At 49.9% G+C, this 14780-nt stretch overlaps 5 protein-coding genes across 5 annotated transcripts; 3 read left to right on the top strand and 2 right to left on the bottom strand.

The window, feature by feature from the left end:
- Window positions 1–209: 209 nt before the first annotated feature.
- On the bottom strand, window positions 210–1566 carry ASPVEDRAFT_141860 (8-oxoguanine glycosylase OGG1; the record flags this gene model as incomplete). The annotated part of the gene is made up of 3 exons (XM_040807782.1): window positions 210–598; window positions 645–1408; window positions 1472–1566. The coding sequence occupies 3 exons, from the start codon at window positions 1564–1566 to the stop codon at window positions 210–212; spliced, it is 1248 nt and encodes a 415-aa protein (XP_040672806.1).
- Window positions 1567–1971: 405 nt separating this feature from the next.
- Window positions 1972–3961, top strand: ASPVEDRAFT_56537 (splicing factor u2af large subunit; the record flags this gene model as incomplete). The annotated part of the gene is made up of 7 exons (XM_040815225.1): window positions 1972–1999; window positions 2063–2094; window positions 2144–2648; window positions 2689–3308; window positions 3358–3619; window positions 3673–3884; window positions 3935–3961. 7 exons carry the CDS (start codon window positions 1972–1974, stop codon window positions 3959–3961), a joined length of 1686 nt encoding a protein of 561 aa, XP_040672805.1.
- Window positions 3962–6505: 2544 nt separating this feature from the next.
- On the bottom strand, window positions 6506–8116 carry gprM (the record flags this gene model as incomplete). The annotated part of the gene is made up of 3 exons (XM_040807735.1): window positions 6506–7845; window positions 7899–7982; window positions 8044–8116. 3 exons carry the CDS (start codon window positions 8114–8116, stop codon window positions 6506–6508), a joined length of 1497 nt encoding a protein of 498 aa, XP_040672804.1.
- Window positions 8117–9174: 1058 nt separating this feature from the next.
- On the top strand, window positions 9175–9766 carry ASPVEDRAFT_353846 (uncharacterized protein). The gene has a single exon (XM_040810984.1). It carries the CDS (start codon window positions 9322–9324, stop codon window positions 9631–9633), a length of 312 nt encoding a protein of 103 aa, XP_040672803.1. The 5' UTR covers window positions 9175–9321; the 3' UTR covers window positions 9634–9766.
- Window positions 9767–13503: 3737 nt separating this feature from the next.
- Window positions 13504–14754, top strand: ASPVEDRAFT_201536 (40S ribosomal uS15 domain-containing protein). Its single transcript, XM_040809347.1, is given in 4 exon segments — window positions 13504–13753; window positions 13811–13843; window positions 14200–14297; window positions 14310–14754. The coding sequence occupies 4 exon segments, from the start codon at window positions 13552–13554 to the stop codon at window positions 14481–14483; spliced, it is 507 nt and encodes a 168-aa protein (XP_040672802.1). The 5' UTR covers window positions 13504–13551; the 3' UTR covers window positions 14484–14754.
- The last annotated feature ends 26 nt before the right edge of the window (window positions 14755–14780 follow it).

The raw sequence follows: 14780 nt of genomic DNA, 5'->3' as shown, positions 1-14780 counted from the left end.
AACACAGGCTTTCTCTTGCTGACGGTCCGATCTAAAAGCGGGCGGGGCGTGATGATGCGCTGGCCTGACCCCAAATTCCGAGAGTAATAGTGTCTGCGTCGGAGTGCTTTTTTCTTTACCCACATCGACCGCAGTATCCCAGATTGTTAACAAGGCACATACTGCGCATGGATGTACTCGAGGAGGTAATTGCTCTTATGATTAGGTGCTTATCGCCGAAGTCGTCTCGAGGTTCTCCTCGTGCTCGTCGCAGGCTCTGGCGCAACTTTGATTCTCTTGTCATCTGGTTCAAGCTTGATTTTGTCCTCATCTGCGTCCCTCTTCAGCGCAACACTTGTCACTGTCGTAGTTGCAGTTAATTTTGTCCCCTCCTTCTCTTCTCTTTTCACTTTCACATCGACCTTCTCTTGTTTGGTCGATGCAACTAACCGATCCGAGAACGTTCTCAAATCGGCCGTAAACAGCACACTATGGGCCCAGCCAGCTTCTTTGCCCCAGAGTTTGCGGAAATGGTTGGCGACAGCATCATATGTAGCTTTCGTGAGTGATTTGTGCGATCCTTTGCCGAACTTGTAATCTCGTTGCGCGATTTGCCATACTGCACCGGTTAGTCACGAAGAAGCGTACAGTGTAAGGAAACTCACCATGAGTATCGACCGGAACAGACTCTCCCCAGCCCAGTCCCATCAAAGCCACACAGTCTGCAACCTTTGGCCCAACTCCCTGTAGCTCAAGCAATTTCTCATGCGCCTCGCGGTACCCACTTCTTCCCTCAGGGGGCATTTCCTCATCCTCAGCTGGATCAAGATCCGCCGAGCCAAAAGCAGGGGCGTCGGGGTTTCGCAAAGAATTCAACCACCCTTTCTCTCGTTCTTTTGCAACAATGACAGCTGTTTTGTAGATATACTTTGCGCGGTAGCCAAACCCCAAACTCCTCAGTTTGGCCTCAACTTCCCCATCCTCCGCTAAGCGCTCCGGTGGCGGAAAGTCATGATACGCACGACCATCAATGTTCGCGACATGGACACCGTAATTCAAGCAGAGTTTCTCAACCATTTGTCCGATGCGTGCAATGTTGTTGTTACTGCTGCAGATGAACGAGATGAGAGCCTCCCAGGCGTCCTGGCGGAGGATACGGATGCCTGTAAAGTGGGAAGCTTTCTTGCGAAAGTTCGGATCTGACGAGGACCATTGAGCGTAGAGTGTGGTTAGGCTTGAGTTCAGGTTGAAGTAATGCTTTATTATAGCCAGGGTTGTGTCTTCGGAGTCGGTGCCGTTTGTTGCGGTCGAGGGAGCAGTGGTATTGACGTAAGTTCTGTAGTGGAGGTGAGTTGGATCTTGCTTTAAGGAGACAAGACGGCCGTAAAGCACACAGCGCCACTCGTCATTGTCTGGGACTTTGTGCCATCTAGGAGAATTAACAGTTGGAATAGACATGAGCTGGATGGATAGGGAGAAGATATCTAGGTACCGGAATGACTGCCCGCAACGGAGAGTCGTGTTAATGCATAGCTCACTGATGTTCAGAGGCAGCTTGCGCCACTCTGAAAAAGCACCTATTGTCATGATTGATTTGATATATCTATGAATTGGGTGAAATAATTATTCCTCGCTCCTAGTAATGTAAGTGAAATGTTGCCAATTCTGCCAAATTTATTTCCAATAAAGGAGGCGGTCAGCTCTCCGCATGAAACGCGCTAGCCGCATAGAGATTAGAGTTCTGGTGCTCTCGCCGATCGCCATGTCTGAGAGTTTTCGCCCAGCGCAGCTCTTGTCTGGACATCGCTCGCTGTCTTCACGACCAGCGTTTTTTGCCAATCCTCTCTGTTGTTGACGTTGGACTCGGCATTTTCAGCTTTTCTGGATCTGTTGGTACGAAAATTTACTGCAACTTGCTTGAATCGCCTTCTGAAATCCCGGCAGAGATTGAGAAAGGAGCATCAATAAAAGTGAAATCGCGCGGTGTTCAAGATGAACGGCGACACTTATTCGTCCCGAGGTGTGTTAATACCCTGTTGGATTGATATCTTTGGCACGTTTTGATGGAACTAATCGTGCGCAGGTGGTGATTCTGGCCGCTCTAGGGACTACTACGTGAGTATTAAACCTCGATTTAGCCAGGCTCCTTTAACATTAGATACAGCGCGACGAGAGACGCGAACGTGGAGACAGAGGAGAGAGGCGACGGTCTAGATCCCCACATTACGGTTCCAGAGGTTCGCGACGCGAAGCCGAAGCCGATTCATATTCCTCCAGCCGTGACTATCGCGCCAGAGAACGGGAGGATCGCTACTCGAGTCGCAGGGACGACAGGGATTATGATCGCGAGCGAGGTGACCGTGGTGATCGTGGTGATCGAGGAGATCGCCGACGCAGAGACTACGATGAGAGGCCATCTCGTCGTGAGAGAGATAGAGATTTGTTCGATGAGCGACCCAGACGCGAGGGGAGAGATCGCGGTGGTGACCGGGAGCGTGGGGGTGACAGAAGAGACCGGAAGAGGAGCCCATCGCCTTCGCGTAAGAGGGAGCCGACACCCGACTTGACTGATATACAGTCGGTGTTGACTCGGAAGCGGCGTTTGACACAGTGGGATATCAAGCCCCCTGGCTACGAGAATGTCACCGCAGAACAAGCAAAGCTTTCAGGTAAGCGTTACAACAACACCAACCCGTTGGTGGTATATAGTTAACAAATCAGGCATGTTCCCTCTTCCTGGAGCCCCTCGACAGCAGCCGATGGATCCCAGCCGCCTTCAGGCTTTCATTAACCAGCCTGGTGGTGGATCTGCGGAAAGCTCAACTCTCAAGCCGTCCAACTCTCGGCAGTCAAAGCGCTTGTTCGTATACAACTTGCCACCGAGCGCAAACTCAGAAAGCCTGGTTTCGTTTTTCAACCTTCAACTCAATGGCCTCAATGTCGTTCAAGGTGTCGATCCTTGTATTTCGGCGCAGGTCTCGGATGACCGCACTTACGCACTCCTCGAGTTCAAGTCGCCTAATGATACTACTGTCGCGCTTGCTTTCGATGGAATAGTAATGGAGGAACACGCTGGCAGTGGTACAGAAAACGGCACATCCAAGGGTATAGAAGTACGAAGACCCAAGGACTATATTGTTCCCAACCTTGCCGAGCAGGAACTCGAGGGAGAGAACGCGATGAAGGATGTTCCTGACTCGCCCGACAAGATCTGTGTCTCCAACATCCCTCAGTATATCCCAGAAGAGCCTGTTACAATGCTCCTCAAATCCTTTGGCGAGCTCAAGTCCTTTGTTCTTGTCAAGGACGCCTCCACAGAGGAGTCTCGGGTAAGTGTTTGGAAAACGAATATCAGTATCACAACTAATAATTAAATAGGGAATTGCTTTCTGTGAATATGCTGACCCCGCAACTACCACTATCGCTGTCCAGGGTCTTAATGGGATGGAGCTGGGAGACCGACACCTCAAGGTGGTCCGGGCCAGTATTGGAATGACGCAAGCAGCTGGGTTGGATATGGGAGTAAATGCGATGTCGATGTTCGCCAAAACTACGTCTCAGGATCTGGAGAGCAGCCGAGTGTTGCAGCTTCTAAACATGGTGACGCCAGAGGAGCTTATGGACAATGAGGATTATGAAGGCAAGCTTTCATTAGTGAATTTCAAGAGGAGATATGCTAACCAATTATGATAGAAATCTGCGATGATGTGCGTGAGGAGTGTGCCAAGTTTGGTCAAGTTGTTGAGTTGAAGATTCCGCGCCCGACAGGCGGCAGCCGACAGTCTCCAGGCGTGGGCAAGATTTTTGTCAAGTTCGACAGCATTGAATCGACAACGGCGGCACTGAAGTCGCTTGCGGGCAGAAAGTTTTCCGACCGAACCGTCGTTACGACATACTTTTCCGAGGTGAGTTTCAGTCTAGCCCATGTGTTTCTCAGTGTTCTAACATGTTCAAGGAAAACTTCGACGTCAACGCCTGGTAGTAGGCCTAGTTGCACTGCATTCTTCTTCTATTCCACGATGTTTTATCTGATATTCCCGGGAGACTAACAGAGAGTGTGGTTTATCCCTGGGTTAATGATGTACCATAGCGAAATCAATGCACAAAATGTCGAAACCATCCCTGGAAGTCTAGAGCTGTTAAGCCCAATGGTCTCAAAGGCGGAGATCTCTAGCTTGCACATAGTGACAGAACCTTGACCTCAGGCGCCCAACGCTGCCGAACTAGTAATCCCAGAATACATACGGAGTACAATAGTCGATCCCAAGTCCCAACTGCTCCCGGTCTTGTCGACCAGTGGAGCCGTGAGGTTTCTGGACTGTCACATGAAAACCTGGAGGGAGATCCCAGTCTTTCTCTCCTCATCCACACTCCACCCCCGTCAAGACTAACGGTCTGTCATGGGTGTCAAAAATCCCAACGGCCGAGGCAAGAGTCATAGTAACCCAATCATAGGCTCCAAAATGCCGACCCGGACGTGGACAACCCGAAAATTCGCTCGTTTCGATAGAAAATTGGACGCTGAACCACACTTTCTCTCCCTTTCCCCACGGGGTGCTCCATAGATTGAACCATCTTCGATCCAGATGAAATCGATCATCGACACCGGGATTTGACACTGAACATGTTCGGACAGGATTTTGCAGGATTGACTTTCTGATTGACAGTTCGGCGCTGTACAGATTCACAGCCGAACTACTAAAAGTACCACCATATTTTAATACGGTAATACCGATACTGATACAAGAGTAGCATCAGTACCAACATCACTTCGAAGGGCTCGGCGCCCCTGTTGATGACATTACTATAATTTCTTATTGACATAGCAACACACTCGTGTCTACCTTCCTGTCTTGCACTGCAAAGAATTAAACGATCACTCGTATACACTAACTATCGGCCCCCGGTGGAGAGGCCGTCTTCCACCGTCTCCTGTCAGTGTTCTCGCACTATTGGAACTAAAGTCTGACAGCTCACGGAGTAACGACGCTTAAAGCTGATAATGAGGTGACACCAGGACACTACAGGGCACTACCGGCACTAACCTACCAAGGACCCTCTCAGTCCCAGAAACTCGGTACTTTTATCTCCAACTGGACTGACACTACCATTGACGGACAAGTTCCCAAGAACAGATGGCTGATGCGCTTGGAGTAACTACAATATCCGTGTAACAGCCGAAATAGTCCGGTGGGGTGTACCTGTGCCACGGTGCCCGATGAAAGGAGGATGCTTTTCATCGATGGAATAGGGGATGATGGCGAAGAATCGGTCTGCCTGGATTTGACATGACAGTCGACAATAATGACAGTAACTGGCTTACCCCTTGACCAAGCCTTGATAGTTCCAATTCAATGTCATGCCGGCCCGACTTGTTTCAGAATCCCCCACGTGGGTCGTTGGGGAGGGACTATACCACTACAAGATAGAACGCCGGTGTTGGATCCATGGTTGCTACCATAACCGGGGAACCAGACCCAGACCCAGACCTGAAAGCTAGAGCCGAGACCAGAGAGCGAACTTTCGAAGAAATGCATTGTTTCAGACGGACTCTGGGGCAGGAGATGCGGCACGTTGGGTACTTGAACCCCTCGCCGAGGGCTTCTTGTCGCTGTTTCGCTTAGAGCGTGTTTACGAGAACTTGGTTATTGTTTTCTTGGTGGGAGAGGGATACGTATGTGGTTCGCAATTGACTTTCTGATTTCTTGGTAGCGAAACTTGTTGAATATTCCAATTACGACGACAGCTTTACCAGGTAACGACGGAATATCCAGACTCCTACTCGAAGTTGGAATGAGGTTCATTGATCGACAGTTATACGTGTTCTACTATTGATATTCAATCAATATTTACTCGGTTTGACGGGGGATTGACCACCTGGTGCCCCGACTATTGTGCAGATCCTTGATGAAAGAATCAAGATGCAGGCAACTCCGCACTTCGGAACAGTTTTTGGTTATCATCGACGGATTGGCCTGAATTATTGGATGATCTGCAGGGAAGAACATCCATGGAAGCATGCGGCGCAGTGGCGACGCCTCCATCGTCGCAACCAAAGTGCCGAATGCCGAAGTGGGTGATTTCTGACTCTTTCTTGCTCGGTGGGACTGACTCGTCACCTGGGAGTTGGCACTTGGTAGGCTCTTACGATGTCTCTGCTTGGTTCGTTTGAGGGTTGGCGTAATAATTATTGTATTGATGGTATGATATGATATGTTCATGAAACAAGGGTCTAAACTCCGCACTTCTGGTTCTATGATAGACATCAAGTTGGACTGAACTGGGCTCGACTCGCGAAGCTCAACACCTATTACCCCAGCCGCTTTGATGCTGATTGGATCGCAGCATGGAATTTAAGGAAAAAGGAAGTGAAGTGGTACAAGCACTAGGCATCCTGGCCAAGTTGCGTCCAAAAATTTGACGGATAAAGTGGATGGAAAATGAAATTAGGGTATAGAGTCATGCGCGTCGTAGAATATACAATGCTTTTTACATGTAGACATTATATGTAGATAAGAAAGAAATATCATCGGGGTTGATATGGGTAGCCCGGTGCAAAAGTAGACTCGGGGTTCCAGTCTCGTCCTTGTTGATTCGGCGAGATTGGGGGGCGCGGCCCGGAGAAGCTCAAAGATGGCTTCACGTATCGGGCTTCTCGTCCGTAATGGTTGTTCAAATCAGGACTCATTGTCCTTGCCGTGTACGCAGGGCTAGGTGAGCGAATTGGCCTCACATACGGCTCCGCAAATGGCTCCGGGCTCTTGTAGGATGGCAATCCATTGCTGCTGAGCATCTCGTAGCTGTGTACTTCGTCTCGGTTTTTGCGTGCGTCAGCGGAGACAAACTCGAACTGGGCACGCTCTTTGGGGCGGAATAGGTCCCACCAGCCAAGGAACATTGATGGGCGCGCAAAGAGTAAGAAGTTCCATAGCCCAACTAATGTTAAAAGGAACAGAAGTGCCAACAGTTTTGCTTTTCTAGGGCCGAATTTCTTGGCTTCATCGAGGCATTTCGTCTTGTCGCCTTTATTAAGCATGAGACATCCAAGCCATGGGGTTGCTTTCTTGATATTCTCTTCCGTAATTTTCAAGTCTTTATCTGCTTTGATGAAGATGACAGCGAAAATGAGGACGTTGGCGAGGATAACAAGAACGAGAAGGTTGCTTCTCCATTGCAATTTGAAGATCTTGCGGATACGGCGGTATGCTTGGCGCGCAGTCAAAGTAGTCGCACTTGCCGTATATGATGCCATGTTGGAGCTGTTGGTAGTGCTGGCGGTATCGTAAAGAGACTTGACATAGATATGTATGCAGTATCCCATCGTAGTAAACTGCATAACGAGAGACGCGCCTGCAAACGCGATAAGAGGTATCCAGTAATCCTGGAGACTCTTCTCAATATTGATATGGCATACCTCTCCGAATCGGAATGATACTCCCGTCAAGACGAGCATTATGGATGTTCCGATGATAGGTATTCCGAGGCCGCAAATGAGCGACCCCCACATGAACTTAGGGCCAAGGATCACTTCCCAGCAAACTTGAAGGTGAAAGGCTATGGTGCGGATAAAACTGAATACCACGACTACCCATCCACCAAAAAGGAGCATTGCGCCAGTAAAGGCGCAGGACAGGTTGGAATACATATCTTGGGGAGTGATCTCATTGTAACATTGGTCCGGCTTCGTACCGAGGGGGATGATGAATGCGATCTGCATGCAGCAAATGCCAAGGGTAAAGCAAATGCTCAAGTAGTGACGGTGGGTTCGCTTTGCCGGCAATACCGCATAGGAAACGAGCAGGAATATGCAAAGAGGTAATACGGCGACAGAAACCCAGCTGGCGATTCTCGTTTGCTGCTGGATATCTGGACAAAAACAGGATTAGGCAAGGCAGCAAAATAGTGAGAGGACGTCGTACCGTCACCATACATCCACGACGCTTGCGGACATGGAAGGCAGCAGGAGACATTGCCTACTGTTTGGCAGAAACGTCCACCGATAACTATTGGTGCCTCGTAAGTCAATGGTGTCCATCTCGAAAGCATGAGGGCGCTATAACGTACATCCACCGTCATCAAAAAGGGATTCCTGGTAGAACGGAGCTAGACAGTCTCCATTCAAGTCGCTCCGAGACATGTTGCAGGCGTCAAGGTTAGAATTCTTTGAAACGAAGCGAGTGCAGCCGATGCGACGATTGGCGTGTTAGTTCATGTCCTGGCGACGAAGGTGTGGTGTTCTGTCGAAAAGTCCCAGGCTCGAGGCCCCGCAGTAGAGGCTCGCAGCCGCACAACAACTGCGATTGAGCAACAAGAGGCGTTATGGTCGAGTTATCGCATCGGAGGGCGAAAGGGACGGAAAAAGAGGCTTGGGGGAGAGAGGGGGGAGAGGCATGGCCAGATATAGTACGGACTGGAGATACGGCCGCCTGGCTTTAGGAAAAAGAGATTTCCGTGGAACGAATGAGCAAGATGGAGGCCCGTTCACCCACAGGCCCGGAATTGGACGCGATTTGCCTCAAGATGAACATGATTGGCTTCATGCCTGCAAAAGAACTCTCGAAACAACAGCGGAGACTTGACTTGGCATCAGGGGGGGAGTGAGTGATAGGTGGGGACCAAAAGCAGAGCACATCCAAAGAGCAAGGAGAGCATTGCATGGAAGTCGCACCGGAGTCTCATGGGGTTCCAATCAGCCGGAGAGAACCGACAAAGTGTATCAAGATGAGGCCAAAGTGGATGTGGGCCAGAGCAATTGAGGCACGAGAGTCAAGCGGGGCTGCCGCTAAGCGGGCATTGGTACCTTACAGCGACCGTACCGTACCGATTGTTACAGTCCCGTAATTATGATTGGATTTCGCCTGCGACCAACCTCCACCCTCGCCCTCTCTGCCTTGCCTCTCCGGCCACTCCCCGGTCGACGTCGTCTGCCCAGGAGACCCATCGAGAGAGCATCGCTATCAATTGCTCCACGATTTCCTCTCAGCGATCGATTTGGCCCCTCGGTTCCTATCACAGAACTCAGGGCTGGGGAGATGTCGATGCTATAGGATATCGCGCCCGCTGTTGACAAGGGTCGCCAAAACACCGGAAATTTCATCGATATTGCCATTCCCAGCAATAGCACGCATTGCTATTGCTCCGTGAGTGGCATCCCTCAACTCAAGAAAGTGCCCCCCGACAGTCCAGGCCAGCGGTGCTGCACTCTTTACCCGCAGTTGACAAGGATTCGCGGCTCCATCAGGCCATCCACCTCCACTCGCCTGCGACTATACCAGGAACAGTATCAAGGCCCGGCCTAGCGCCTCCAAGCCGCATTAACCATGCAAGTTTCGTGCTTTCTTTATGCTGATTGAAGGCGCCTTTCTCAGAAACTTCAGCCGTCTCCTCATCCTGGCCTGCCTGCCTGCCGCTGCTGCAACCTTGCCCCTGGTGCCTTGTCCTCGCATGAGGTCGCGAGAGCATGGCCGCATCTGTCAGCTCGGCCCTTGCCCCTGTGTGACGGTTATCCTGCCCATACGAACGAGAGCCGTTGGCCGTCGGGGATTTGATCTTATTCCAAATGCTAAATTTTATTCTCGCATTCTTCTTTCCCCTGTCCCTGACTCCTTGGGTCCTTGTAGCGACGACCCGTGGTATGGATCGCAAGCATCCTGAAGCTGCTGGGTCTCCATAGACACGATGGAGAGCCCACAAACGTGGGCGGGTCGCCGGGGCCGTCAACCATCCACGTATGGAGGTGGACTTCCTCACACGGTGATCGCTTCAGCTTTCGTGAAGGCTGTGAGCCTGTGACCTGTCGCTTAAGGTCTCAAATCGAGACTTCTAGATCTTCATTGAAACGCGGCCCACTGCTTGAGCGTGGTGATTTGTAAGTCACCCACTTCTCTTCAAAGAATCCATTTTGTGATGCTCCTACTGTATCAGGAACACTTATGCAAGAGCCTCACAGGGCGTGCATCTTGCGACTGTGAGGCGATACCCAAATGCGCTATCTGAATAGGGTATCCTGCGCGCGTGCCATTCTGATTATTATTAGCGTTCTTGGTGGAGGAAATTCTACCATGGAAATACGGGTAGAAAATAGGGTTCCGGAGCCGGTTCCAGAGGACTCCCACAGGTTCCCATCCCAATTCTGAGCACGACCTTTTTCGCAATCCAGTATTGATTGTCGGGCTCCTCTCTTCGAGTCTTGAAGCATCAATGCAATGCTGATCATCGTTTGTCGCCTGTTTCAAATGTCGAAAAGAACGATCCATGGCACCTGTGCTGACGGTATCGCGGCGTCTGTAGCTTCTCTTCCGAGCTTTCAGATTCTCTGCAATAATATCCGTACTCCGGATACTTCGTATTACCTAGCTCGGTGCCATCCTTGGCTTCCGATTTCTTTGCTGATGTGATCACTGATCACCAGTTACGACAAGGCTGTTCTCCCGCACATTGAGAATCTATTTCAGGCACCTCAGTCCTCACAGAGCACGGTCGCTTGTAACAGGCTGAGCTGTGGATATCAATATGAAGAATACGAATATTCAATATAGCCTCAGTGGCAAATCCAAGTTCGCCGACACACAAGGACTCGGCGTTCATATCAGCCTGGCCAAAGAGATTATAATTAAGCTCGTGTAACGTTCGAGGCCCTGTGATAATCCCCACACTATATTAATGCATCGCGATTATGAACGTATCAGCTCAGAGGACGAAGGGCAACTCCGTGCCCTGGAAACGTTCCTCGATGAGCGGCGAATCCTTTATCAGCTTTCACCTTACCCGGTGCCCATCTCGATTCTCTGCGAACAGAGTTGTTGAGCATATTTGCCGATCATTCCAGCTTCTTTGGTCGAGAATGTCTTTTCCTTGGCTGTGTGAGGAGTGGACTGACACTCTTTCATGACTCGACTATCAGCCCCCACCCACCATTCAACCTGTACAACGATTCAGCTCAATTGTCTTGCTTGGAATTCTTACGCGGCGTTGTCGCCTAAGTAGAATTTTTTTTATAGAAACGCCAAGTAAGCACCACCAATGAAAGTGAATGGGCCAAAACGTTCGGAGAGCCGAAGTTTTATGACTCAGGTTATGAGGAAGTTTGATTGCCTGATGATTAGTGATTGTTAAATCTTGGAGCTCTCCTTCCATCTTGTTTTACATGTTTACTCCAATAGCCAATACAGCATTGTTCAGCGGAGTACAGAAGGATTACGCCTGAACCTGGGAATTTGAAATAAACAACCAATAGAAGCGAGAAACAACTTGGCCGACAAAACGAACGATGGCGCATCCTGACTCCCCAGAACAAACTTCAAGGCATGGGTGATTGACTGGTCAACATGGTATCAGCAATCGACAGAGCATAGATTATGTCCGCAACGTCTCATCAATCTCATAACGCATGGCGTTTCTCTCGTCGATCCTCCGCAATTGTCACCTCCCAGTTACCCTGCAGAAACACAGTCTGTATGGTCGATGCATAAGCGCGGTCGGCAACATCACATCTCCGCCCAGCCAATAAGTGCCGCACCCTCAGGGCTGGAGGTGATCGTGAAGCCTGTTGGTTATGCAGGCAACCTCGCTCGTGGCCACCATAGGACCGTCGGAAATATGGGCGCAGCTCGTGGAACTCAACCGCTTTCTTTTTACTTAACTGATGATTGCCCTTTGAATTCTTATTGACTCTCCGCTGCGCCGCGTCCAGCGCGCAGAAGATACCGATTGAGAAACGAACGAGCCACTCCAGCTCAACTCAAGTTCAGCTCTTGTTTTTACGGCACAGATACTTGCGTCCGGCCTAATTCGATAATTCAATACGAGTACCACATTCATAATCCTCACGCTGACCAACATCCAACTCAGGATGATTGGCTATACATCTTTGCTCTGGCCATGTTGATCTGTGATTCTCGGCGTGCACATTATCTTTGGCCATTAAAGTGAGTCACCGTGGATGACGTGAGATGCACTTCGCTTTATCTTTCGCTCTTTGCTCTCCCCACCAACTTGGCAACTGGCAATTGGAATACAGAAAGTCGACAATCCGGATTTTGTTGCGGCCATCCTCGACCTGGCGGACACCTTTGGTTGGACATTTCGAACGAGGCCGGTTCCATTGGAAGTCCTGTAAGGCCAGCGTAAAAGGGTGTGATATTAATATTTGTCTAATTCAGACGTCATTAATCAGGTAATTCTGCAAAGATGACCCTGTCAACCAGCTCCCGCGCGTTACACACAAAGGAAATATGCCGCCTGCAGCCTGGGCCATTGATACACAATTGCAGGAGTTCAAAAGTCCCCAATCTTGAGATTAGCAGACATTATTGATTGACACTTAGCAGGGATAACCTTTTGACACAAGGGCTGGAGTGAGGATCCTGCACATGCACATTTTTCCTTCGACGCCATGGTTCCAATTCGCAAGTCTTTCTTGCGATTTCTTTCTGAGAAGCGGTGTGATAATGCCTACAGCCGAGAGTGCGACATGCGCATCAAGTTTTCCTACAAGTCTGACTTATTGGACATATTCAGCTCTTTGCAGGTCCCTCATTCTGTCCAACTTGGACGTGGTACCAAATGGCGGGGTTATCTGCTTGTGATTTGACGTTGTGGCCCTTTTCAAGGACTCGCCTTGTCCGCCTTCTGAGAAATTAAGAGAGCAGTCATATTTTGATTGCCTGGCAAACAGCTCTCTCAGCCAGTATACCTTACCCTTGGGCTGAAATCTACAAGGGCGCTGCTAGTCACCAGAACTGATCGACAAGGGAGGAGACTGTGATGCAGCCTAGTGACCTGGTTGCGCATATGGACAGACAAAAAATCCTTGACCTAGTGTTGTGCATTTAAACCCACGCGGCATTCAGTGATGTCACATGTGTTCTAACGTAGAATAAGCTCCGGCAGGTACACTGATGGGAGTTTTAGTGCTTGTGAAAAGATCGATTCGACAAATGCTATCTGCAGCTAAGATCTATGATTGTAGGACAAACATTCCGACAACTTTCTCGTAGTCCTAACTGAAGCAAGTTAGCTATGCTTCAGAACAGCAGTTGAGTAACATTCAAGGAATGAGGCATAATCAGAAGTCCATTTAGATCATCGGGCTCGACCACGAGGATCTAACCCTGACATAAGAGGTACCAGAAAATAATAATAAAAAAGGTGATGTTTCATCATGAAAAAATGTCAAATAGGCTGGGTATTGAAGATGCTCACCTTTTACTACGCAATCCAGTGCGTATCCCAATTCTACACGAGCCACATAATGTTCCCTGCAATGAACACGTAGCACCTGGTCTGGTTTGGCCAAAAAGAAAGACCCTTGAAGGGTCGACAGAAGTCTCTGCAGTCGGGATAGAAGCGCAGTCCAAAATCAAACCCGCGGGAGAAAAGCTTTTGGAGCTTCACGACCTAAGCGAAACTAGTAAACACGTGACCCACAACAATACACGTGACTCGAATCCCCACACACAATTTCGCGAACTTCAACGCCGAGAATTTCGATATTCGATTTTCTCTCTGACCGACTTGCTATCGCCAACCACCGCAACCCGTCCGACAAAACCACACACCTCAACACTCAAAATGGGTCGTCTTCACTCCAAGGGAAAGGGTATTGCCTCTTCGGCTCTCCCTTACTCTCGCACCCCCGCTCCCTGGGTCAAGATCACTCCTGACCAGATTGTCGACCACATCTGCAAGCTCGCCAGAAAGGGTGCTTCTCCCTCTCAGATCGGTGTTGTCCTCCGTGACAGCCACGGTGTTGCCCAGGTCAAGACTGTCACTGGTATGTTGCTGCGCGTGAATTGGACTCGGACTCGGATCAGAAACTAACATTGAACAGGTAACAAGATCCTCCGTATCCTCAAGTCCAACGGTACGACACCACCACTTTCAACCCCTGAATTGCACGTAAGCCCGGCTGCGCTGGTGTCTTGAATGAGGGATGGCTGCGCGAGAGCGTGACAGGACAGGCTCGGTCTGCTGGGAGAACTGGGAAGAGATTTTTACATGGAGATGGAGGCCGATAACAGGTCAATAATCAATCATGATGAATCCTTCCTGCAGTACCCTGCACACCACCAGTTCGGTCGCTCTTGACGCACGTCGAGGATTCCCAACTTTGATTCCCAGCACAGCCGGAGGCGTAGAAAAGCCACCCAACTCGCAGAAATGCAGTTGTGGTTATGCCTCTGCTTGGTCGAACCAAAGACTGACAGAGTGATTTCCCAGGCCTTGCCCCCGAGATCCCTGAGGACCTGTACCACCTGATCAAGAAGGTAAATATTGCTACCCTTCGCACATTCCTGCCGGGTCGCAACAATGCTAACGTCTTGCCCTAGGCTGTTGCCGTCCGCAAGCACCTTGAGCGCAACCGCAAGGACAAGGACAGCAAGTTCCGCCTCATTCTCATCGAGTCCCGTATCCACCGTCTGTCCCGCTACTACAAGACCGTCGGTGTCCTTCCCCCCACCTGGAAGTACGAGAGCGCTACTGCCAGCACCCTCGTCGCTTAAGCGATGAGCATGCGCTTCTCTCGTCTGGACATGTGATATCCCGGGTTTGGTTTTCTCGGCGGGCCGCGCCGTTCAACTTTCAACTCCTCCGTTCTCTTCGTTATTGGTCATTCCGAAATGGATGGCCATTGTGGGGGAAGGGAGAGACGGTGCCGATTTCAATAAAGGTAGTCGGTTTAGTTTAGGATAAGGTTTCTTATATCGAAGCTAGATCAGGTTATCTACCGCGAGTCAATGAGATCTAAAATAAAAAAGTTTATGACCCTACCAGCTTTTTTGGTCGAGTAATTCGAACTG

This window comes from Aspergillus versicolor (genome assembly GCF_001890125.1).
Source record: "Aspergillus versicolor CBS 583.65 unplaced genomic scaffold ASPVEscaffold_12, whole genome shotgun sequence".
Taxonomy (NCBI): domain Eukaryota; kingdom Fungi; phylum Ascomycota; class Eurotiomycetes; order Eurotiales; family Aspergillaceae; genus Aspergillus; species Aspergillus versicolor.
Note: the sequence above shows the minus strand (reverse complement) of the source record. Positions and strands in the feature narration are given on the sequence as shown.